The sequence below is a fragment of the Theropithecus gelada genome, chromosome 7b, assembly GCF_003255815.1.
Source record: "Theropithecus gelada isolate Dixy chromosome 7b, Tgel_1.0, whole genome shotgun sequence".
Taxonomy (NCBI): Eukaryota; Metazoa; Chordata; class Mammalia; order Primates; family Cercopithecidae; genus Theropithecus; species Theropithecus gelada.
The window spans coordinates 21,187,348-21,214,626 of NC_037675.1; the positions used below are offsets into that span (position 1 = coordinate 21,187,348).

The 27,279-nt window shown below is 35.6% G+C and overlaps 2 protein-coding genes across 2 annotated transcripts; both read right to left on the bottom strand.

Annotated features, from left to right (window-relative positions):
• Positions 1-3,293: 3,293 nt before the first annotated feature.
• Positions 3,294-4,359, bottom strand: LOC112629292 (olfactory receptor 4K5). The gene has a single exon (XM_025392834.1). It carries the CDS (start codon positions 4,338-4,340, stop codon positions 3,369-3,371), a length of 972 nt encoding a protein of 323 aa, XP_025248619.1. The 5' UTR covers positions 4,341-4,359; the 3' UTR covers positions 3,294-3,368.
• Positions 4,360-15,656: 11,297 nt separating this feature from the next.
• Positions 15,657-16,631, bottom strand: LOC112628352 (olfactory receptor 4K15-like). Its single transcript, XM_025391115.1, has one exon. It carries the CDS (start codon positions 16,629-16,631, stop codon positions 15,657-15,659), a length of 975 nt encoding a protein of 324 aa, XP_025246900.1.
• Positions 16,632-27,279: the final 10,648 nt, after the last annotated feature.

A 27,279-nucleotide genomic window follows, 5' to 3' on the forward strand; every position in this document is an offset into this window, starting at 1 on the left:
TCTACAGCACATAATATCACAATCCTAACCGAAATGTAATGCTATGTGCCTTTAATAGTTTCCCTTAACTAGGAATTAATTAAATTAGAAACTCATTGCTATTAGCATTAGGAATGTCTCTGTTTTTATTGGAACTAGAGTAATTTGAAAATTTTGTGGAAATATGCTGCAATAAACATACATGTACATGTGTCTTTAGAATAGAATGATTTACATTCCTTTGGGTATATAACCAGTAATGGGTTTGCTGGGTCAAATGGTATTTCTGGTTCTAGATCCTTGAGGAATAGCCACACTGTCCTCCATAATAGTTGAACTAATTTACACTCCCACCAACAGTGTAAAAGCATTCCTATTTATCCACAGTTTCACCAGCATCTAATGCAAATCAAAACCACAATGAGATACCATGTCACACCAGTCAGGATGGCAATTATCAAAAAGACGAGAAATAAATTTTAAACAGTGAGTTTACCAAATGATAGCATTCACTTTATAAATGCTATCTTTTTGTTTTGTTTTGTTTTGTTTTGCTCTTGTTACCCAGGCTGGAGTGCCATGTTGCGATCTCGGCTAACTGCGAAGTCTGCCTCCCAGGTTCAAGCGATTCTCCTGCCTCAGCCTCCTGAGTAGCTGGGACTAAAGGCATGCGCCACCACGCCCGGCTAGTTTTGTATTTTTAGTAGAGACGGGGTTACTCTATGTTAGTCAGACTGGTCTCGAACTCCCGACCTCAGGTTATCCGCCCACCTCGGCCTCCCAAAGTCCTGGGATTACAGATGTGAGCCACCGTGCCCAACCCCACCATTTTTTATATTTTGAAGCATGTCATAGATGAATTTCACTTTATTGCATAAATAGATGAAGCTACTGACATTTTTTATTCAACTAGTTCCTGATTTCTGTCATTATCATATTTGACGAGATGCTTTTGAATGCTTCTGATTTTTTGATATCTTCAAAATACTTTAAAATATCTGTATCTGGCAAAGTCTAGTCAGGAGACAGAACCGACATGAGTAATTTGAACAAAGAATACTTAATATAAAGAATTAGCAACTGGTAAAAGGAATTAGCTACTACAAGGAGAATAAAAAATAACTCTAAAAAAATACCCTAAGGGAGAATTGACATCTTTTACAATACTGTTTTTCTATTTATTAATATAGTGTCTATCTTCACTTATTTAAGTTTTATTTACTAATACACTCTTCATTACCACCTTTTGTTAAGTTTTATAATTTTCTCTAAATGCACATCTTTAAATTTGTACATAAGCTTAGAGTATTTGTTGTTTTGCAAGTTAGGTTTTTTATGTAAATATTTGTAATTTTTTGTTAACATGTTTTTTCTTTTTCAACATTTATTTGTAAATGATGTCAATTCTCTACAAGTTAATAAATGTGTTGATATACAATGAATATAATAAATATCTTTGTATGTTAATTAACACATGAATCCAATGCAATTACAACAAAATCCTGAAATAATATTTTAAGAAATCTGACAAACTGATTGTAAAATATTTACAGAACATAAAAGGGATAAAACTAACAAAAACACTGTGAAAAATAAGATGAGAGAACTTAATCTATCAGACATCGATTTATTTTAAAACTATAGTAAATTAAAACAGCGTAATATGGGTTCAGGGCTAAGCACATACATTAACGAAACAGAACAGAGTCTAGTAACAAATCCATACATACACTGAAGCTGAAAATATAAGAGAGGTAGTATTGCAAACTGAGGGAAATGATGAACTATTAAATAAATGATATCAAGTCTGATTTCTACATATTTACAAATATATAAAAATAGATTTCTATCTCCCAACATTTACAAAATGAATTACAAAGGGATGAAATTCTTAAGTATAAAAAGCAAAATATGTTTTAATTTACAGAAGAAAATCTAAATAATGTCATATGATCTTGACAGAGAGAAAGATTTCTTAAATCAGACACAGACACACAAAAAAAGGTATCAAAAATGTTTCACAAATACAATCACATTTAATTTTTAAAAAATTATTACAAAAGGCCATTTGAATAGCTGATACATTTTACAACACTCTTGAAATGAAAAAATAAAATAGAGTGATGGGGACCAGATCACTGGTTGCCAGGGGTTAAGATCACAGGGAAGACAACACAGGAAAGTTTCTTGGAAGTGATGGAAGAGGACTATGTCCTTATTGTGGTTTGTAGTAGTCGTGGCTACATGAATCTATTTATGTAATAATATTTCATAATACTATAGAGCAATAGTAAAAAAAAAAAAAAAAAAAAAGAATACATGTAAAAACTGGTTAAATCTGAATCTGAATAGTCTTTACTTTACTTTGGGAAAAAAAAAAAAAAAACCCTAGGCCTAAAGGGGAGAAGCCAAGGAAGAAATAAACGTGGAAGAGTGATGCCCTGCCCAAGGATGAGTTTCAGAACACTTTGGAGAGAATATGAGTGAGGCCCCCTGGATGGAGAGAGGTTCTCTGGGTTGCGCTGGACCAGAGCTAGTTCACAGAGGGTGACTGAAAATGGGGCTCAGAGAATTTAAGGCCAAGGCTGGCAATAAAACTTGCTGGAGGATGAGTACCACTGGGTGCCTGAACATAAGCCACTGGCAGCTGCACTATAGGAACAAGAGAAGTGGCACAAATAAAAATCTTGGTGTTAAAATAGTTCAGCTTTCTAGATTCTCCTCTCTTTTCTACAACTCATAATCTAAAAGGAAATTGGAATTATCTAGCCAATCAGAGAAAGCCCTTTAAATGAAAGGTTTAAAATGGAAGCTTCTGAGTATATTTCATTCCACATTTTAAAGCATGGCCAGCTATTTGAAAACTATGGGATAGGCATAATTCATATGGGGAGAGGAGTCTCATAACCTAATAATCTCCACTTAAACTTAAGCACTTGTATTAAATCATAGATTGGCTATTCCCTGAAGCTGGCAAAATTCAGTTTCAGATTTTTAAATACTATTCATCCATATAGACATTTTAGGCATGTCATTAAGAAAACTCATAAAACCTGACAAATGTTTGAATGTATGTCTACCAAAGAATTAGGTTCTCATTGCTTTTTTCCCATCGTATTTACATTTACCTGTAACAAAAGCAGTAAATGCATACATATTATCCATCTAGTACCCATATTTTTTTTCTGGAACCAGTAATCTAAACAGTGATTTTTCCATGTTTTTGATATTTAGCTTTCGCTTGATACCTAGAAAAAGACTTGTTAATATTCATTAAATATTCTGTATAGTATCTTCTCCACTACTTTCCCCACAATTGAGATACACCACAAAAAAGGACTAAAATATTAAACAGGGTATTGACCTGAGGAATTTGAAGGAATTTTGTCTTAATGAAGGGAAGTTCTCACTACTAGTGACATTTCAGAAATTATCCTTGGCCTCAGGTAATAGTTCACAATTTTCCTTATGGCAGCCTTCATATCCCTATTCCTTAGTGTATAAATAATGGGGTTTAATATGGGGGTGAAAACAGTGTAAAATATGTCAAGTAATTTATCCACAGGATAGATGGTAAAGGGCCATACATAAATGAAGATGCAAGGTCCAAAGAATAATATTACTACTGCAATATGGGAAGCCAGCGTAGAAAATGCCTTTGCCATTGCAGCTGAAGACTTGAGCAAAACCGTGACAAGAATAATGATGTAGGAGCTGACCAAGAGAGAGAAAGTGCTTAGAGAAAGAACTCCACTATTGACCACAATTAGTATTTCAATGATGTTAGAGTCCAAGCAGGCAAGTTTGGTCACCCGAGGAAGATCACAAAAAAAGCTGTCTACTACATTAGGTCCACAGAAAGGCAAGTTCACAGTAAATGATAACTGGCTTAATGTGTGCACCAAGCCCACAGCCCAGGATATCGTTACCAAGACAGTGCATGTCCTTCGGCTCATGATGATCACATAGTATAAGGGTTTGCATATGGCTACATACCTGTCATAGGCCATTGAAACAAGTAGCACCATCTCCCCTCCAGTAAAAAGGTGAACGAAGAAAATTTGGGCTATGCAGCCACTGAAGGATATGGTCTTGTGTTCACTCAGAAAATCTGCAATCATCTTAGGGGTAGCAAAAGAAGCCTGACAAATGTCAATAAAGGAAAGGTTTCCCAAGAGAAAGTACATAGGGGAGTGCAAGCTAGTATCAAAAGTCACTGTGAGGATAATGAGAAGATTTCCCAGCACAATGACCATATACAACACAGAGAAGAAAACAAAATAGAAAAGCTGGAGGTTTTGAGAACTACAGAGTCCCAACAGTACAAACTCAGATACCACTGAAGAATTGGCCTTATCCATGGTTCCAGGCTGCAGACTTGTTCTGAAACAACTCTAAAGGAGGATAAATAGAAAGGAATCAGAACTTGAATTAAGAATACTTTTAAGGTGAGGGATTCTGAGATCTCAGATATAATGTGCATTTGCTGAATGCAAAAATTTTGAAGAGGCCATAGCAGTATGTCTGGATAGGTGGATAATAGGAAAGAACTTATGTAAATGTCTAAATACTGCTTAATAATTTAATCAATATAATTAGAACCCCTTGAGTTTTTGGATAGTCCTTGTCTGTTATATAGTAGGAAATGAGCTTACCCAGAAGCTGACTCATGACAACAAGACTAGAGGAGTGACCTAGAGTCCAGCTCCACAGGCCTTATAGGTTGACAAAAAGTGTTTACATCTACTTGTCTTGTGGTCATCTTACATCATCAATTATATGGCATTCTTCTTAGCTTTTGAAGAGATATTCATAACTCAATTATTACATGATGTAAAGTCACACAGATTAACTTTTGGCTAATTATTTTGTCTGGACTTTAATTCCACACCTTAAAAAAAATGGGAGGTATAAAAATACCTATTTTATAGAAAACTTTAGAGTTTAAGCAGGATAAGTCATGACATTCTACTATCAAAGTAATTGCATTGCAACATAGGATCTTAATACGTTAAACACCCCATATTAATAGAAATTTACCTTCGTGCTGCTGCAGGAGTCGTTTCCAATTTAGGCAATTCCTACTAAACAGATCCTATTGAATGTATATTATACTGGCCTATAGTTCCAACTGAGTTTATCCATTAGTCATCCAATAATTTCTTAAAACACATATTATGACTGACCTGAATTATCTAAATCCCATTTTCTGTTGATTATCCAAGAGCAGAACCTAAATTTTTCATTTTCTTTGCCTATCAGAATTTGATTTCAGCCCACTTACGTTCTCTCTGCTAGAGTTCTCCATGATCTTCTTAAAACATCTTTATAATTAATGCCAGAAAATGAAGTGTTTTTTAAAAAAAAAAAAATTTTGGTTAGAGAAGTAAAAATGATTATAAACCTCTCATGCTCTTGAAAATATCTAAAAATTTGCATCTTATGTTTTTCACCCTGTAAAACCCTACTATATAAATCTAGTCCAGTTGAACTGGAATAGCTTTAAAGAAGTGCTGTTTTAGGAAACCATATTAGTTCTGACAATTAACTGTTGACAACAGTCATAGTAAGAGACCTGAGAGAGTGATGATCTAATTCTGGTCCCATGTGAGAACATGAGCATTTTTTTCTGCTAATTTATTTCATACAAGAAGCCAGAGACTTTACTTTGTCTCTAGGCTACAGACCTAGCCTCTCACTTAGATGAATGCAGTTGCAGTCCACACAGGGAAGCCCCACAGTAAACAATCATATTGTGTACTCTGTTGGAAGAATGTTCAGAGAAGCATTCCACTGGGCCACATTTTGGATATACGTTATTTTAAACTCTGGAACTATGATAAAAAAAAGACTCATTATAATTGTTTAAAGCTTTAGTAACAACAAATCAGTGTCTATAATATACAAAATGGCAATAATTAAGAGGATTCTGAAACATAATGTAATCACTTTATCCCATGTGTGACTCATTTTGTTCCTCCATTTGTGAAATAAACGTGTCCTTGTTCAAGTTCATGTATTTATTACATAAAATGATCAACTCTACTTAATGAAAAAGTTTATTGTATGAATGTAATGTATTAAGCCAAAAATTGAGGCAGATTTAAATATAGTGAATGATGAATCATAATTTTAAAATTTACAAATGAAGGACAAAGAGAGCTTGCGTTTGTTCCGATGCTGCTAGATAACATCTACTGTGTATACACGTTTTATCAAGTGATCTTTACAACAGACCTTTGGAAAAGGGGTTATTAAACTGCAGAAGAGAAAAACAAAGATTATACATGTTTAGTAATCTGGGGTCAGACAGCTAGTAAGGGTCAGAACATCTCAGTGAGGATTTGAAATCAGATAATATAAATAATATTTAATATTTACTATGCACCAAAGTGTCAGGCACTGTTCTGCGCTCTTAATATATAGTAATTGAATCTTCCCATAATGCTACATGGTAAATGCGCTTACTAATTCTGTCTTACAATAAGAAGTCAGAGATACAAAGATGATAAGCAGTTTCCCTGAAGTTCCATAGCTGGAGAGTCATTAAACTAGAATTTGAACCCTGGTATTTGACTCCAAGGCCACCTCTTGCCACACTACGACATACTGTTTCAGATCTGAATACAAAACCGATGCCATTGACACTGTGCTACAACTGGGAATTCCCTCAATATATGTTCATGATTCTAATCTTTTCACCTACTATGAGCCATTGGTTAGTCGGTTGAGCTAGAGTTTCCCAACTTTGGCATTATTGACATTTGGGGTTGAATTACTGTGTTGAAACAGACTGTCATGTGACTATTGTAGGGTATTCAGGAGCATCTCTGCCATTACCCATCAGATGCCAGTTACACTTTCCCCCCAGTTATGACAACCAAAAATGTCTCCAAACATTACAAAATGTCCAGTTGAGGAGGTGAAAAATGACTCCCAGTTGAGAACCACTGTGCCACTGGGTTAAGCTGTCTTTGGCTTGCATTTTTAGTCTCTTCCTGTTTCATTTCACTTTTCATTTAATCTTTTCATCTACTGACAACTGTTCAGATTCACTTATCAAAGAAATAAGAAAAAAACAAAACTCTCCTAAACTCTTCTATTCTCTTTGTTTTTTCCTTAATTTTTCTTTTTTTAAGAAAAGAAATTTTGTGTAGGAGTGTCTACGTTTCCGTCCAAATCTTTTTTACTACTCAGACTTTTAACATGCTTAACTATACCTTTGGTTGCCATGGTCAGGAAAACTACTTTATAAACTGTCCCCAAAGACCTGGTAATGATAGCCAACTCTTAAACAGAACGCCTCTTCATTTTCCTTTCAGAATTTTTAATATTAGCTTTCTTTATTCATGCTACTGCCCCTTAAAAGTAGATTCCAAGAGGTCCTAGCCTCTGGCATTCTAATGTTTTTTCTTTTTCCTTCTACATTTCTTGAACTCTTCTTTATCTCTTTATGTCCTTATTAATCTCTTTCTCCTCCTTGTTATCTCCCTTTCTTCAGCATTCCATTCATCTCCCTAGCATCAGTCATCACCTCTGTATTATGACCGCTAATTTTGCGGTACTGTTTTCCCCTGCCCCCCACATTCCAATATTCCAATCTGTTTCTGACACTTTTTGAATGTGACTGTACACAGCCATCTCAAACCTTGGCTGTCACAATTTCCCAACTCAACTCTTTTCCTTCAAACTTTTCTGAATTAACTGTAAAGGAAAACCTACCTTTCTCCTGGACCTCACTCTTTCACTTGAAACATCTCATCGTTCCTTAAGCTTATATATAAATCTAATGTCCTTAGCATGAGAGCCAAGAATATATAACCTGTTTTTACCTATGCCATACACTGCTCTTTAGCAAAAATAAATAAATAAATAATTTTTAAAAACAGGCTACTCAACATTTATTAAGCTGATAAACAATTCCTTATCCATTTTTTCATGTCCTTCACAGATGTCTGTTCCAACACAGATGTTACCACCTCTAAAAGCCTTCCTAGAGGATTAAGTCAAAATGTCTGTGTTCTAATGTTTCTGTAGCACTTTGATTGCATATGCATTATATCTTCTCCCAAGGTGTAGTGAATTATGTTGGCTTGGCATACATTTTGAATACAAATTCCACTTTCTCATACCAGAAGCAGGGCTCAGTTACCCTTGACACAGTTTCCAGTTCTACACTACATTCAAATTGTTCAAACTGGTGGCCAGAGATTAAAAACTAGAGGCATCTCTCCCACGTGGCAGACTGGGCTTCCTGCTTTCCTGTCACTTTCTTTAAATGGACCATTCAGTCATTTTCCGACGAACTTAAAGTAACCCATACCCTTTTCCCTCAGGTATACTGCTAGATGACAGACTTTCTCACCCTCCCTCTGCCTGACTCTTCATTCCTGCCCCACATGACCCTGGGATGAAGGACTGCCCTCCCAATTTATTGGACTCTCCCTGCCTGATCGCTGAATAAAAATCCTTGAATGTTTTTGCTATTTCAGTGATGTATTGAATTTGCACCATCCACCTGAAGAACCAGGGGCTGGTCCAGGCTGGGTTTTCCCTGGAATGCTTTGGAGAACACAAAATCAGACTCCCAACCTCCAGAGTGCTGGTCTGGTAGACATCAACTAGACATAGGTCAGACAAAAGCTGCAGGGGCATCTGCCAGTATAAAGTTTCCTGTGTGAGGAACTCCCTGGTCCTCACAATTAGGCATTAAGCCTTTCACCAGGTAAAAGAAATATCCCATAAAGACACACTGGAAACACCCACAACAAGTTCATTTTCGTTTCTTATTGGGACAGGATTGCTAGCCACTGTGGTATGGAGCCCCTGTTTAGCTGGGGACTCTCAAAACATAAGGTAAGACTCCCAGTGCGGAAGAGAAATATTATTATGATGGCTAACTCTATTATTTCTCTTCCACACTGAAACTTCTTGAATTCTTGTGCTTCTTATGAATCATTCACAGGATTTGGTAGAGAGATGTGCCAAAAGCACATTGTCGATAAACATGTTATAGTATTAATGGAAATATATTTCACCCTATATTTGTCATTCACTGAATAGTTTTACCTTCTTACTTTCCTGTGCATAGAATCCTCCCCGGTGAATGGCCTAGAACTCTGCAAACCATAAACCACCCACATAAACTCCATCTTTACATGGAGCAAAAACATTTCATCTACTTGGTAATACAACGTCCTAATTAAGTAATAAAAACCAGTACTAACAATCAACCAGCTAATGCAAAAATAACGACACAACTGGTTTGAGTTGAAGCATAGAGAAAATAGTTTAACCGTTACATTGGAAGTAAACCATACATTACCAATTTTTTTAAGTTATAGAAATAATGAGATGCTTTAAGAAAAATAAATTTGCATTTTGCTTCTGTAGGGTTAAATAGTGTTATATACTTTAAGTGCAAATAAAAATAAATTGTTGATTATGCTATAACTACAGACCTATAACATGAGTTTGGTATTTAATATTCTCATTTTTTGTGTGTGTAGTTTTACTCTACAAAGCAATATATAGCCTTGATTTTCATGCCTATTTAATTTCTTTAGGTAATAGGTAAGAGTGTCGTGATGGATTTTCCTAGGTGCAGTCAGAGTTTTTCACAATTTTCTCAAGTGTCTCCCCAAGTATACTTCATCTATTTACATAATTTCTCACAAGTCATCCCTAGCACATTAAGATACAGACACATGAACATCCTCATCTTTTTTTAATTAATCATTTATTTTTTCCATAAGTTATCGAGGTGCGGGTGGTTAGTGCCTTTTTCTTTTGTCAAATTGTAAGAGTACCATGAATTTATCTAAGTGACCAATTGCAGCTTTTAAGATTCAGTATTAAATTAGCCAAGGTTCATTTTCCAATGGGAATTAATATGTTTCACCAGATATTCTCAATTGAACAAGGCAAATAACATCCCACATTGCTGAAACCTACAATGAGGACCATAAGGCCATAGGAGAAAAAGTGAGAGTCATTCAGCCCTTGGGCACTATGTGGAGTGAAGTATCTTCTGCTAATTCTATACAAATGAACCTGCTACTCCAGAGAAAATGTGAGGGAAAGTACATTCTTTTGCCTAAGTGAGAAATACTTTGACTTAGGAATGGAAGGGCATACTGGGTCCTTGCATGTGTAATATGAAACAAAGGGTAATTAATTAGAACTTAAAGGATATGGGTTCCTATTCTCAATTCTAACAACAACAGAGAATATGTTATTGGACAAATCACTGTAAACCTCTTAGCCTTAGTTTACCCTTGTACAAAATGATTTGTAATATTTCAAGGACACTAAAAATAAAGAGAACTATTAAACGATTTATTGGCATATTTATTTAATTTCATACAAGCAGTATCATCCTTCATGTATTACTTGACAATTTAATATTTTTCCATTCAATAATTGATTTTTAACAGTTATCAATAGTGACACACATAGTTTCAGTTTATACATTTTAATTCTGTAGGATCTGCATTATATAAATACAGTATACTGCATGTTTGTCCTTTTTGGTGAATAGACATCTGGATTGTTTCTAGTTCTTGCTATTATGAACAACATTAAAATGAGCACTTGCATAAATAAATATGTGCTAGAGGTTCTCCAGAATGTACACTTGGAGAGTAATTGCTAAATTGTACAAAATTCAAATCTTCAGCATTGCTATGAGATATTTCCAAATTATTCTACAAAGCTATTTAACAAATTTGTGCTTCTTTTCAGTTATCAGTTTATTGTCTCTCAGGTTTGAATGTACCCTTCAATATGGGCTAGGTGTTGAACAATGGAATTTCTTTAAGTATTTCTCCCTTTAAAGTGAGAATAATATTTAGCTTTCTCAGAGAAAGATGCTAGAAGCACATTGCAGGAGGAAGAATCCCTCTTACCAGTTCAGGCCTCTGCTGGGGTCAGCAACACAGGTGTGAGGAAAACCAATGGAGACTGCCCCAGTCACAGGCCCGAAACTTGATCTCTCTACAACCTCACAGCCATGGTCTTGTGATAACCTTTCACGAGACTTTTCACACAGAAACCAGGGTCCCCCCCACACACACACACACAATTTGGAAGAGTTCCTACCCATACCAGCACCTAGATTTCCTTTGTGCATCCAGTCCACTGATTTCTGATCACCTCCTCCCCAGCTTGCATAAGAGGTGGGCTATTGGTTGCCCACCAGTTGGGAGACCAGCTCTGACCTAGCCAAATCAGTGAGCTTTTTTACTCACCAATGAGATGAACCATTCATTTCCCAGTGAAACTTAACCTCTGTTAAGATTGTGGTTCCTTGGGTACTTTCTCTTTACTATAGGGCACCACCTAGAGTTTCCTTATATCTTATAGTTACTTTTCCATTATAGTTCATTCTTTATACCAAACTACTTAATCTGTTGTATGGTTTCTGTCTCCTGACTGTACACAGACTGCTACATATTTCTACAAACAGTGAATGAAGTGAAGATTTTAATGAAATCTTTAATGATGGTCATGAAGTTTCTCTCTTGTTCCTTGTAATTCTGCATCTTATACATTTTGAGGCTGACATTAGGATTATACAAGTTTAGGAAGATAGTATAATCCTGGAAAACATTTCCTTTAGCAATATAGTCTCACTTAAATTATGTCTGATATGTTCAATATAATTAGTCATTAGGGAAATGTAAATTTAAAATACAATTAGCTGCAACTCCACACTTGTGAGGAAGCTAAAATTAAAATGACAAATAACAAGTTTAGCAAACATGTAGAGGAAGTGAAATTTTCATGGGAATATAGGAACATAAAATAATGTAAGCACTTAAAAAAGGGTCTGTCAGTTTCTTTTAAAAAGTTAAACATACACCTACAACATGATTCAGACATTCCAATGTATTATTTGCCTAAAAATGGAAAAATAAAATATATATCCATACAAAGACTTATATACAAATAGGCAACCATGTTGGTAATAGGCAAAACTGAGGCACAATAAAAATGTCTATCGACAATGAATTAATCAATAAACTGTGGTATTCCCATACAATGAACTACTTCTAACCAATAAAAAGGGAACGTAATATTGATACATGTATAAAAATAGATAAATTCAAATAAATATACTGAGTTAAAGTAGGAAAAACAGTAGAACAAGTAGTGGATTGGGGAGGGGTGGCAGAAAACTTTTGGGACCATGGATACATTCATTATTTTGATTGTAGAGACAGTTTTATGGGCATATGTCAAACATCAAATTGTGCACTTTAATACATTCAATTTATTGCATATCAATTATACCTTAGTAAAGCCGTCTTAAAAAAAACATGACTACATGTGACTCAATCATCTTATTCCTAGCTATCTACTCACAAGAAATGAAAACCTAGGTTCACACAAAACCTTATATAGAGATGTCTGTAGCAACTTCATTATTAATTTCCAAACCACCCATATATTCTTCATCAACAAACGGAATAAACCATAACCCTCAAAACAACATTGATAAATTTCACATACATTTTGCTAAAGTGCCAGCAGGAAACCAGATTCCAAAAAGCTACACACTACAGGATTATATGAATATCTGAAAAAAAGCAAAACTACAGAGAAAAAAAGAAATCCGTGGTTTCCAGGGGTGTAGGAGGTGGTGAGAAGTTGTCTATATGGGAATAGCAATGGGAAAATTTTGGTGATGGAACTATTCTGTGTGGAACTGTAGTGGTGGACATAGAACTCTATGCATTTGTCAAAATGCATAGAAATACACAAAACTAAAAGTGAATTTAATCCTAAAAGTTTTTTAAAGGTAATCACAAATATAGAAACAGCTGTACTCTTCTTCAACCCAGCAAAAGTACAAATGGTAATTAAAATAATACTAAGCCTGTAACTGAGAATGAAGTGTTAGGGCAATTGACAAAATATATTTTTAAAGCTTCATTAGAAACTAAGGTAACACAAAATAAAACAATGGTTTTATTTACATTTATTTTCTCATTAAATTAGCAGATTAAAATTTTATGCTCAATGACACAACTTATGATGAATTATATGAAATAGGTCTTCATTAAATTCATTAGGAATTTTTAGTATTTAAGAAAATATTTATGATATGACATATAAAATACATGAGTATATTTACAATATGATATGCAAGCAACTGCACTTGACTGAGTGTGTGCTGGAGAGATCAGGCGTCCTTGACCTGTTTCCCACTCTCAGCTGCTGTTGTCTGTCAGCTGCTGTTGCCTGAGCAGGGCCATGGCCTCCACAGTCCTTGAAACCCCACCCCCTGGGTCACTGCCTGTGAGCTGCTGCAGCCACCAGTCATCTCATTTTCCCCACACCCACTATAACAAAGAAGGAGAAATTCTTCAACCCAAATCAGGCTGAGTGGAAGTTCCTCTACATCCTGACCAGTGAAGAACATTTGGGGCAAATCACCAAGTGCCAGAGGGGCCCTGAGGTGGCGTTTTCTTAGAATCGCCTGTTCCCATTCTGAGTCATGGCTTAGTAAATGTTCTGGGAAATGAGACTTTCCATCTCACAGTGATTGTCCATAGAAGAGAAGGCTATAGATGAATGTTAGTGACATGTGTGTTGGTGGCAGCAGCAGAGGCACACTGACCTGTCACCCAGCAGGAGACAGTGCTTCCTGGACCACTAGTGAGAGAGAGGAAAAGAGGTTTACTCCTGCTCTTCTACCTAGTCTTCTGTGGGTTCCTAGCTGTACTCTTTTTGTTCACAATGTGGGCTGTGCTTCAGACGCTGAAAGATAAGGTTCCAAAATACCAGCTTCCTAGTTCAGGACTTAAATTTTCTCCAGAACCAGTGATGGCATTAAAATATGCATTCAGTATGTCTGATTCAGCTTCCTAGAATAGGTATTTTGTAGATTTAATACTTTTCTAAAGCTGTATTAGATGAACAGAAGAATCTCACAATCCATCCTGATGAAGTTCTTTTTGAAAGAAGGGACTAGTTTATAATGCATGTAAATTTCCTGCTACCTTAGTTGAAGCATGCAGTGGTATGGAGGATCCTGATATTTGTGCTTTCAAAGGAAACCCTTGTATTCTTGTAAAAATTAGCAGAGTAATTAGATTAAATCCTCAAGTGGAACCAAGGCTAATGAGTTTAAAAGAAGAACACCAGACAAGTCTGATAACCTCTCACCATGGATTTATAGACTTAAAATATTTAGCACATTGTGGAAAAAAAATATGCATGTGTCATATCTATAGCAGTTGTTCTGTCTAAGTAATCTTTGATCATAATGGCTGATACCAGGAAAGAAGCAACACTACAGTGCAGGATTGATGAATCACCCAACGTATAAAACCAAGGTGTTTAAAAGCATAGTGAATGCATAACATGAATAGGATAGCTCCACAGGATAAATGTTGGGTTGTTTGTTTTTATTTTGTGCCAAATGGACTGGACAGTATATAATAGAGTGAAATCACCTTGAAGGAAGTTGGGGTGGTACCTAACACTGGATGTCTTAGTTCATACTGGCTGTTACAACAAAATGCCACAAACTGAGTGGCTTATAAACAATAGGAATTCAGTTCTAGAGGCTAGGAAGTCCCAGATAAAGAAATTGGTAAATTAAGTGGCCTGTACTGACTTCCTAGATCATATATAGCAGTTGCTCTAACTTCACACGTCAAAAAGAAGGAGCTCTCTGAGGCCACTAATGACGTTCACGAGAGCTCCATCCAAAAGACCTAATCACTTACCAAAGGTTTTACTTCCTGATACCATTAACTTGGTGGTAAGAATTTCAATACATGAATAGGACATAAAATGTTCAGACTATAGCACTACAGGAGGTGGGGGACATAAAAATTCAGCCCACAGCTCTGGGGCAGCATCATAATGTACTTTTAGATTACAGTGTTCATTGTTCTGAAGTAACTGCTTTTGCTTCTTGTTCTATTTTTATGTGGTTTTATTGCCAAGTGTCTAAAGCTTTATATGCTATGTTATGTAACTGTTTTATGGACTTAAAACTAGTTAACTGTCATATTTCTATGTTTAACACCATTTTGGTGACAAAATGATAAGAATAAATGGTACCTTGGTAACATCAAGTGATTTTATATAGCTTCATAAAAGGTGATCTCTTGCATCTCTCAAGTTTTGTATGTGAGGAGGAAAAAATAAAATAAAAGTAGATTTGAAAAGTGTTATCTTAAATTCTTATAAAGTTAATTGTACATGCTTAATTAGTCTGTGGATCTTTTTAATACAGAGCATGAACTTTTTGATGTAAAATGTATGAAGAAAAGAATGTTAATGGAATGTTCTTGCTGCTAAAGGTAAATCTCACAAATTACTCAGTATATCTTAACCATAAAAGAAACAGCATTTTTAGTTTAGCAAGTATGAATATGCACGTAAATTTTTATCAAACAATTTCCTATTTTATCAAAATATTTTAAATTGTGCAATCATTTGTGAACACTCTGTATTGATATTAGTTAGCAAATATAAGCAAATTAACTACAAAACTATAGCAAGTATGACTGAAGAATGCATAATTGTGTATAGGCTTCTTTACAAGTATTTAACAAAGAACATGCATTTATAATTTCAAGCAAACAAATTAACTGTTAAAAACATTGGCGGTTAGAAGAAAAAGACAAAGTCTGTGTCTCAAGTTCCCACTTGTCTACTCAGTTCAACAAATCTAGTCTTATGAGAGACAGCTGGGAAGACAGCCTGGAAGTTACATACTGGGTCTTCAGTTTATGAATTGCTGATTTTACCTCTTTGTTTCTCAATGTGTAAATAAGGGGGTTTAATATAGGTGTGAAAACTGTAGAGAATACAGACAAAATGTTTTCCACTGGTAAGTTGCTGAAACGCCAGGCATAGATGAAGATACAGGGCCCAAAGAACAGGGTCACCACAGTAATGTGGGCAGTCAGAGTGCTGCGAGCCTTGGCCATACCTGCTGCTGAGGAATGTCGCCGCACAGTAATCAGAATGACCGTGTAGGAGATCAGCAAAAGAAAAAATGACGTTGCCCCCATAAGACCACTGTCCAAAAGCATCAACACTTCAGGGATATAAGTATCTGTACAGGCAAGTTTGATGACCAAAGTAAGGTCGCAATAATAACTGTCCACTATGTTTGGGCCACAGAAGGGCAAATTTACAGTGAAAGCTAACTGGCTCAGGGAGTGCATAACCCCAATGACCCAAGATCCTACCACTAGGCCTGTACATGTGCACAAGTTCATGATGGTTGCATAATGGAGAGGTTTGCAAATGGCTACATACCTGTCATAGGCCATGGCTACAAGGAGCACCATCTCACCACCAGCAAAGACATGGAGCAAGAATATCTGGGCCATGCAGCCCTCAAAGGAGATAGTCTTGGGTTCATGAAGGAAATCATGGATCATCTTAGGGGTTGCATAAGAGGCAAGAAAAATATCAAAAACAGAAAGGTTACTGAGCATGATGTACATGGGTGTATGCAGGGCAGGTTCCGAAATCACTGTAAAAACAATGAGAAGATTGCCCAGTACAATGGCAATGTACAACAAGTTAAAAAACACAAAGAAGAAATACCGGAGCTCCCAGGAACTGCAGAGTCCCAGCAAAACAAACTCCGGCACCCTAGAATAATTTCCCTTGTCCATGGTCTCAGCCTACAGGAGAACTACCTACAAAGAGAAACATCAATGGGTTATTATCAAGATCTAGAAAAGCAGACTACAATCCAAAAGTGTTGTTCTCCACATTAATTTAAAATGCTCTAGAGTTATCCCACTAGGAAATGTCTTATCTGTAATTTTGACATATATATATTCTTCTCTCAATTATCCTTATTAATGAAGAATGGCTATGAGGTACAACCATAGTAAGTCAACAACTCCATTTTATAAATTTGTGCGTTAAATCTGAGGCTAAGCAAGTAACATATATATACCACAAAAACCTCAATTAAGAAGAGATGCTAATATATCCAGATTATTTGTTCCACCTTCCTTTGCCCTGCTTCTTTTTATATCCACTCAGAATTATCTACAAGCAGCTTCAATTCACAGAGAATCCCCACAAGGCCACATTTACAAGGAAAATACCTATCTTTTCCCCCATATTTTTTACTCTGGTTTTCTCTCCTGTTGCCTCTGTCTTTACTCTATAAGCAACACCTGCAACCTGCAATGATTTTATGGATTAAACCATGAAAACTGCTTAATCCATATTATCTCTGAAGTTATGTGAACTGTTTGGGTTTGAGGTAAATTCCCTTGCAGTTAACCTTGTACTGTATGAGAATATGTAAACTGAAATGTACATATGTCAGCACAGAATATCAGTAGATAAGGTGATAATAGCCATAAAATGAAGATTTGAAAAATGCCAGAAATCCTCATAGAGAATGGCACCATATCCTCTACTGAATGCCATTTTTGTCTAGATGTTGCACTGGGCAGGGTTGAACTGAGGTAAGTATAGAATGATATTAGTATGCTTCTGTAGAGTCTCCTCTATTCAATATTTCAGAAAAAGAACCCACAGAACTAAAAGAAACCTCAAATATTACAGACACGGATCTTTAAGTCATTTTCTATCATACCCAAAGTCAAATTTTATGCTCTAGACTAAAATTGATATAATTATTTTGTGGTAGAGTCAAAGGACTTTGCACAAAACTCTAAGTCCAAGTATCATAAGCCATTGCTCCACCTTTCATTCTCCAGTTAAAGGTCTTATTGCTATTTTCCAAAAAGAAAATCTCAAGCAATTGGATCAAGCAAGTTGTTGACATAAATTTTTTTTTTAATAAAAGCATGCCTCATTCTAACTCACATTCTAACTAGAAAGTGAGTTAATCTTGTATGAGGTTGCATTGATCTTTTAAGGCAATATATAATTGAAACTACTGTCCAATGAAAGGGGAAATGTTTTAATCTTTAGATAGCATTCTAAGTAAGACCCAGCATTTAAAAAGCCCTTTTAAAAAAATAGATTTGGTACTGTGAGATATTGCTAATATGTCCTTATGGGGATGGGTGCCACAAATAGAAAATATGACCAGATCAGGGATTTGAATGCACTTTTGCTCATGGTGAATATAGATGAACAGAGAGGAAAATGTATTTAAAAGAAATACGAGAAAAGAAAATGTGAAAGTTTTACAAGTAGAGGGATGGAATGTAATGTTTAATGTTGATGTCATGGAGTGACAAAATGGCTTTGCTGGCACTCAAAGCTCCTCACTTAGCTATGTTCTGAGACTTTTAAGAGTTATAAGGTATAACTATAAAACTAATTTTTCTTACACACTAAATGGGTATTTGTTCAGAATAGTGAAGTTACGGTTTCACATTCATTCCTGTGGGATATGACTTTAATGTAAAACATTTTTAGGACTCCAGTTTTCAAATCATGTTTGAATCTACTTTCGCTTTTAAAGTCTACATAATGGTGATCATTTTTTCCCTTTTAGAATACATTAAATGGTTGATTTGGGGAGGAAAACTTAGTCTGAATATTAACAGCGGTGAAAAGGGAACAGTTTTTACCCTAAAGTGCAAAAGTGAAACATACAAAATAAGACTGATTTTTAAGAGTAACTCAGTAATTTCAAAATACAGATTTGAATGGCGGCATTAGTGGTTTAAGTGTCTAGCAGAGGAAAAATCGAATCTGATAAAATGAAGATCTGGTGTATATGTTTTAAAATACTCTCATATAGTCACACCTTAATCTTATATTAGGCCCCTCTATTTTCAGGATATAATTCTTAACTATCATTATTTACCTGATTTTAATCATCAAATTTGAATTTCTTTGCCATGGCATATATGTTCAAATTCAAACCATTTTAAAATGTGACAGGTGGACTTCATGCAAGTTGGCAATAGTTCTGGTACTAAAAATTGTGGTTGTTTTTTTCTGTTTACGTAACCTGCTTAGTATTGACACTCTCTGCCAAGAGGGTCTTCCTAAGAAGAGTGCTGTCATTATTTCCTCTTGTCAACAACTTGTGACACGAGATTTTTTTAAGGGCTTTATGTGAACTATGATATTGTAATTTTTCTGAGCATATTCAAAAGGGTAACAAAATTATGTTTATGTACTAAATCTAATCAGGAAAGTAAGCCAGGAAAAGTTGATGGTATTCATTAGGTTTTAACTGAATGGAGCAGTTCCTTATGTAATAACAATTGCATAGTAGGGATAAAACACTAACTTAATGTGTATTCATTTTAAATTGTTCTGTATTTTTAAATTGCCAAGAAAAATAAACAACTTTGTAAATTTGGAGATTTTTTTCCAACAGCTTTTCGTCTTCAGTGTCTTAAAGTGGAAGTTAACCTTTACCAAAAAAGGAAGTTGGCAAAAACAGCCTTCTAGCACACTTTTTTTAATGAATAATGATAGCCTAAACTTAATATTTTTATAAAGTATTGTAATATTGTTTTGTGGATAATTGAAATAAAAAATTCTCATTGAATGCACCTATTAGTCCTTTTAGTTGCCGTTCATATTCTCATTCATTTTTTAAAAATTGGTATATTCTGAATTTATTCTTCCATTGGGGAAAAAATGTTCAGTTACTTGTAACTACTGAGCAGAATTTAATCAATCCTTTATTAAATTCAGAACATTATTGAAAAAAAATAAAAATAAAAAATAAAAGCATACCTCATTCAATTATTTACAGATTTTGAGAAAGTTGAAACAGGTTTTGGCTTCTTTCAGATCAAATGTTCTTGTAGGGGAGCCGCACCAAATGTGCACATACTTTTGAGTTAAGGTGTTATAACTGTAATAAATATTGACTTAGGTAAACCTCCTCTTCTCAACACTCTATTTCACCCGTTTCCCGTTTTATCATTTACGTATTTCATTTAGGACTTGGGATTGAACAAGGACCATGGGAGTATGAATGTGTCCCATGATGATTCCTTACCATTAAATATTTGTTGGCTTATTGAATAGGGAAAAAGGCTCAAGTCCAGACAGCCAAACCACTTTCAGCTTTCTTTCAACTCCCAGAGCTCTTTCCCTTGTCTCACTACCAATTACATGCACTATGTCTCTAATAGATTTAGGAAGAGTTTTACATGGAGAAATTTCTGTAACACTACAGGAAGAATTGAATTGAATTGAATCTTCAGTGATATTCCACACATCAGTGGGAAGAAACTCAGCAAAGAACAGCTGATGCACTGCAATAGGAATGTTAAATGAATTCCTGTTGTAATTTTAAACGTTAAAAATTATTGATAGGATATCCCATACAAACATATTTGTATTCTTAGCATACACTCCACTTAATTATGGTGTGTTATATGGGAGTATTATAACTTTGGTCTGATGTGCTAATACTTTACTTAGGATTTTTTCATGTAGGTTTCCAATTACAGTAGTTTTAAGTTGTTGGGCGATCCACTTCCTATTTTGGTAGTAAGACGATAGGCTTACAAAATTAGTGGGGTTGCTCAGAAAAGTGTTTCTATATCCTAGCATTATCTGTCCTTTGACAGGTTTGGGAAAGGTTGTACATAAACATGAATGTAGCTTGTGAGTTTTATAGGATGATACTTTTGACTTCTTTTAATGTATTCCATGATGATTCGAGCTTTAATTTTCTCCTCCTTAGAAAATTTGACAACATATGATTTCTGAAAAAATTAAAAATTCATGTCAATGAATGTTGTCTTCTACTTTTACATTATTTAAGTTGCTTAATTTCCTAAACATAAAAATTTATGAACATTTTTCTAATCTATAATGATTAATTGTACAGTCTCTTTTTAACTTTAATTTTCATCAGTACTGATCTTTTCTTTTTTTTTTCTTGTTGTTCTTTTATTTTTGCTTTTCCAAGAGCCTATATTTGGTTTCACAAGGAACTACACTAGATTATTTGTTTTTTTATTTCAAGAACTTCTGTAATTCTTTAATTGACAAGTAAAAATTCTATATATTTTTATTGTACAACGTGATGTTTTTGATGCTTTAATGTTTGTGTACACTGCATAATGACTAAATCAAGCTATTTATTATGGGCATTACCTCACATACTTTAGCATTTGTTTTTGTGATGAGTACCACTTAAAATCTACTTTCTTAGAAATTTTCAAATATACAACATACTGTCATTACCTGTAGTCACCATGAAGTATAATGGATGTCTTGAATATAGTCCTTCTGTCTAGATAAAATTTTATGTTCTTTGACCAACATCTCCCCAATTGTCCCACCCCCAATCCTCTGGTGACTACCATTTTACTTCATGTTACTCTGAGTTCAAATTTTACAGTTCATATATAAGTGAAATCATGCAATGTTTGTTATTTTGTGCCTACTTTATTTTACTTAACATAATGCCCTCCAGTTTCATCCATGTTTTTTCAAAAGACAATATTTTTTTCTTTTTTAAGGATGAATAGTATTTCATTGTATGTGAAGGGTCTTCAAAAGGTTCACAGAAAATAAATATAAAATGACTACGCATGTATTTCAAAATTTGCACTAAAATAAATTCAGACTAACTTTTTATAACATATCTGAACAGGATCTAGTTTGAGGCACTAAGAAGGATAAGATATCAATTTGAAAAGAAGTCCTATGAGAGCAACAAGAATTCTGCTAAAACTGAAGCAAGAACACACATCAAATTTATAGTGAAGGTGAAATGGAAGAATGGGGTGAAATAATTGAAACTTTACTAAAAACTTATAGGTACAACACCCCAAAGAAATCAAGTATTTACAAATGGATAACTTGTTTTAAGAAGGAATTAGATGGTGTTGAAGATGATGCACACAATGGCAGACCATCCACATCAATTTGTGAGCAAAAAATTCATCTTGTTCATGCCCCAATTGAAGAGGACTGATGAGAACTAAAAATAGTCAACACTTGTAGACATCTCAACTCATTCAGCTTACACAATTCCGACTGAAAAATTAAAGTTGAGCAATCGTATTGTCCAATGGGTGTCAAAACCACTGTGCCCAGATCAACTGCAGATGAGAGCAGAGCTTTCAATGGTAATTTTAAACTAGTATATATCAGTAGATTCTTGCATTGCTGTAAAGCAATACCTGAGACTGGGTAATTAATTTTAAAAAGAGGTTTAATTGGCTCATGGTTCTACAGGCTGTACAAACATAGCATAAGCAACTGCTCAGCTTCTAGTAAGAACTTCAGGAAGCTTACAATCATGGCAAAAGGTAAAGGGGAAGCAGGCACATCACATTGTGAGAGCAGAAGCAAGGGGAGCAAGAAGATGCCACACGTGTTTAAACAACCAGTTCTCATGAGAACCGACTAATTACCAAAGGGATGGTGCTGAAGCTATGCATAAGGGATCTGCTTCCATGATCTAAACACCTCCCACCAAGACTACCTCCAACACTGGGGATTACATTTCAACATGAGATGTGGAGGGAAAAAATATGTAAACCATATCATTCTACCCCTGGCCCTCCAAATCTCATATCGTTTTCACATCACAAAATAATCATCTCCTACTAACAGTCCCCCAAAGTCTTAACTCGTTCAAACATCAAATCCAAAGTCTTAAGTATCATCTGAGACTCATCTCCTTTCACCTGTGAGCCTCTAAAATCAAAACAAGTTATTTACTCCCAAGCTCTAATAATAGTACAAGCATTAGGTAAACATTGCTATTCTGAAAGATAAAAATTGGCCAAAAGAAAAGGGTAATAGGTCCCATACAAATCTGAAAACCAGCTGGACAGTCATTAAATATGAAAGCTCCAAAATAATCTCCTTTGACTCTATTTCTCACATCCAGAACATATTGATGCAAAGGGTGGACTTTTCAGGCCTTGAGAAACTCTGCCTATATAGCTTTGCAGGGTGCAGACCCCATGGCTGCTCTCACAAGTTGGAGTTAAGTGCCTGTGGCTTTTCCAGGCACAGTGTGCAAGCTGCAGGTGAATCAACCGTTCTGGGGTCTAGAGGGCAGTGTCCCCCCTCCCACAGCTCCACTAGGCAGTGCCCCAGTGGGGACTCTGTGTGGGGACTCCAACCCCACAGTGCCCCTGAGCATTTCCGCAGTAGAGGTTTCCTGTGAAGTCTCCTCCCTTGTGGCAAGCCTGGGTATAGAGGCTTCCTCATATACTCCATGAAACACAGGTAGAAGCTGCCAAGCCTTTTTCACCCTTGCCACAGTGTCCTTCTGTGTACATGCAGGATTGACACCACATGGAAGCCACCAAGGATTATGGCTTGCACCCTATGAAGCAGCAGCCCAAGCTGTACCTGGGGCCCATTTAACTGTGGTTGGAGCTGAAGCAGCCAGAATGTGGGAGCAGTGTCTTGAGGCTGAGCAGAGCAGCGCCATCTTGGGCCTGGCCCCTGAAATCATTCTTTCCTCCTAAGCCTCTGGCCCTATGATAGGAGGGGCTGTCTCCAAGATCTCTGAAATAAATACATTTGGGGCCTTTTTCCCATTGTCTTGAGTATTGGCACTTGGCTGCCTTTCAGTCTTGCTAGTCTCTCTAGCAAGTGAATGCAGCCTGCTTGGATTGGATTCTTTCTCTGCCACATGTCCAGGCTACAAATATCTCAGAGTTTTACACTCTGCTTCCCTTTTAAATACATCTAAATTTAAGTTATTTCTTTTTTCTCATATCTGACCATAGGCTGTTATAAGCAACCGGGCCATATCTTGAATGTTTTGCTGCTTAGAAATTTCTTCCATTAGATACCCTAAATAATCACTCTTAAGTTAAAACTTCTACAGATACCTAGAACATGAACACAATGCAGACAAGTTCTTTGCTATGGTGTAACATGAGTGACGTTTACTCCAGTTCCCAAAAACTCTAATTTCTATCTGAGACCTGATCAGTGTGGTCTTCACTGTCAGTATTTCTATTAGTATCTTGGTCACAACCATTTAACCAGTCTCTAGGAAGTTCCAAACTTTCCCTCATCTTCCTGTCTTCTTCAGAGCCCTCCAAACTTTTTCAACCTTTGCCCATTTCCAGTTCCAAAGCTACTTCCACGTTTTCAAGTATCCTTATAGCAACATCTCACTCCTCAGTACCAATTTTGTGTTACGTCATTCTTGAATTGCTATAAAGAAATACCTGAGACTGGGTAATTTATAAAGAAAAGGGGCTTAATTGATCACAGTTCCTTAACTGGCAGGAAGAATGGTGCCAGCATCTGCTTCTGATGAGGGCCTCAGGAAGCTTACAATCATGACAGAGGACAAGTGGGGAGAAAGTGCATCACATGGCAAAAACAGGAGCAAGAGAGAGAAAGAGGAGTCCCAGACCCTTAAACATCCAGATCTCACATGAACTAACTGAGCTAAAACTCACTTATCATCAAGGGGATGCTGCTTAGACATTCATGAAGGACCAACCCCCTGATTCAATCACCTCCAGCCAAGCCCTACCTCCAACACTGGAAATCACATTTAGACATGAGATTTGGAGGGGACAAACATCCAAACTATATCAAGTGGGATCAATATCTGAAGTATTTCTTTGAAGAATTGTAACAGAACATGAAACATGGCTTTACCAGTATGATCCTGAAGACACAGCACAATCAAAGGAATAACTACCAAGTGATAGGATTGGTACAAAGTTGAGCAGTCAAAAACAAAAGTCATGGCAACAGTATTTTGGGATTCTCAAGGCATTTTGTTAGTTTACTTTCTGGGGGGCCAAGGAATGGTAACATCTGTTTATTATGAGTGTTTTGAGAAAGTCAAACTTTGACAGTAAAATGCACAGGAAAGCCTCAACAGAGTCTTTCTTCACCATGCCAATCCTCTTGCTCATTCTTCTTATGAAACAAGAGCAATTTTGTGAGCATTTTGATGGGAAATTATTAGACACACACCTTACAGTCCTGATTTGGCTCCTTCTGACTATTTTTTGTTTTCCAATCTTAAAAAGCAATCTGTAAAGGGCACCCATTTTTCTTGAGCTAATGAAGAAAGACTGCATTGACATTGTTAAATTCCCAGGACATTCAGTTATTTAGGGAAAAACTGAATGGCTGGTATCACTGCTTACAAAACTGTCGAACTTGATGGAGCTTATCTTGAGAAATAAAGTTGTTTTTAAAAAATTTTATCTTTTAAGTCCATTTTTTTCATAAACTTTTTGAAGTACCCTCATATATATGCCACATTTTCTTTCCCCTTCATCCATTCATGAACATTTGATTGATTCCATCTCTTGGCTGTTGTGAATAATGATGCAGTAAACACGGAAGTACAGATATCTCTTCAACGTACTGATTTCAATTCCTTTGGATATATACCCAGTAATGGAATTACTGGGTCATATGGCAGTCCTATTTTTAATTCTTTAGGAACCTCTATACTGTTTTCCATAATGAATGTCCTAATTTACATTCCCACTAACAGGGTACAAGAGTTCCCTTTACTTTCTTGCCAACACTTGTTATCTTTCATCATTTCGATATACCTCTTCCAAGAGTTGTGAGTTAATATCTCATTACGGTTATTTGCATTTCCTTGATAATTAGTGATGTTGAGTATTTTTTCACATATCTGTTGACCAGTTGTATGTCTTTTTTTTTTTTTTTTTTTTTGGAGAAATGTATATTAAGGTCCTTTGCCTACTTTATAACTGAGTTATTCATGTTAGTGGTATTGAGTTGTTTGAGTTCTTTGTATGTATTGGATATAAACATTGTATCCCATGTGTGGTTTGCAAATATGTTCTCCCATTCCATAGGTTGATTTTCATTTTATTGGTTGTTTCTTTATACGAGGAAAAGATTCTGTAGAAGCCTTTTAGTCTTATGTAATCCAATTTGTCTATTTATGCTTTTTATCTTTTTTTGGTCTGTGCTTTAGTATCCAAAAAATCATTGGCCCAACTAACAGCATAGAAAATTGTTCCTATGTTTTCATCTAGTAATTTTACAATTAAGTCTCATGTATAAGTGTTCAGCGATTTTCAGTTGAGTTTTTAAATATGGGGTGAGATAAGGGTCTAATTTTATTCTTCTGCCTGTGGATTTCCAGTTTCCCAAAACCATTTATTGAAGAGACTGTACTTTCAACATTATGTGCTCTGGGCACCTTTGTCAAAAATGAATTGACCATAAATGCGTGGATTCATTTCGGAGCTTTCCATTCAGTTTTGTTGGCCTATATGTCTGTTTCTATACCAATATCGTGCTTTTTTCGTTACTATAACTTTGTAGTAGATTTTTACATAAGGTAGTGTGATGCTTCCAGTTTTGTTCTGTTTTCTCAAGATTTATTTGGATTTTCAGGGGTTTTTGTGGTTCCATACAAATTTTATGATTTTTTTCTATTTCTGTGCAAAATGTCATAGAATTTTAAGAACTTCTGTTTTAAAAGTAGAACTACAATGAAATATAATTTCTCATCTATTACATTGACAAAAATCTAAAATTTCAATGTACTCTCTTGAGAAGGCTATGAGGTACTCTCATATATTGCAAGTGAGAATGCAAAACAAAAAAAGGAAGTGTATTTAGCCATGTGTAGAAAATACGTGTGCAACTGACCCTTGTACTTAGCAATTTTACTTGAAACAATAGGAAAAAAGAAAAGACTAGACATATGTTGATAACTATAAAAGCTGGGTATAAATGCACAGATGGGAGCATGTGAGTACATTCTCATCTTCTGTATAATTTTTAAACGTCCAAATTAGGAAGTTTAAAAAATAACTTTTATTCTTAACTATAATTATGCCTTCCATCATGGCTTACTTGTCCTTTTACAAGCTTCTTGTGTTCAATGCCTGGTTAATTTGAAATCACTTTATAATAGCACATAACTGCATTTCTTCATTGAATGGTCATGGAACTCTAGTTTACATATACTAAACTAGGAGCTGTAAATTCATTGAGGTACAAGATAGCAGGTCCTAACTTTATAAAACTTATATTCTAAGGCAGAAAGCATATACCTTGACAAGTAATTAAAGTAAAATTATACTTGTTTTTTTCATAGGGGAAGCAGAGAGTGGTATTGTGTCCGGAATTGGTGGGTTCTTGGTCCCACTGACTTCAAGAATGAAGCCGCGTACCCTTGTGGTGAGTGTTACAGTTCTTAAAGATGGTGTGTCTGGAGTTTGTTCCTTCTGATGTTCCGACGTATTTGGAGTTTCTTCCTTCTGGTGGGTTCGTGGTCTCGCTGGCTTCAGGAGTAAAGCTGCAGACCTTTGTGGTGAGTATTACAGCTCTTAAGGTGGCCCGTCTGGAGTTGTCTCCATCAGGGGTGTGCATAATTTATAGAAAGGCAAGACCTAATTTTGAAATGAA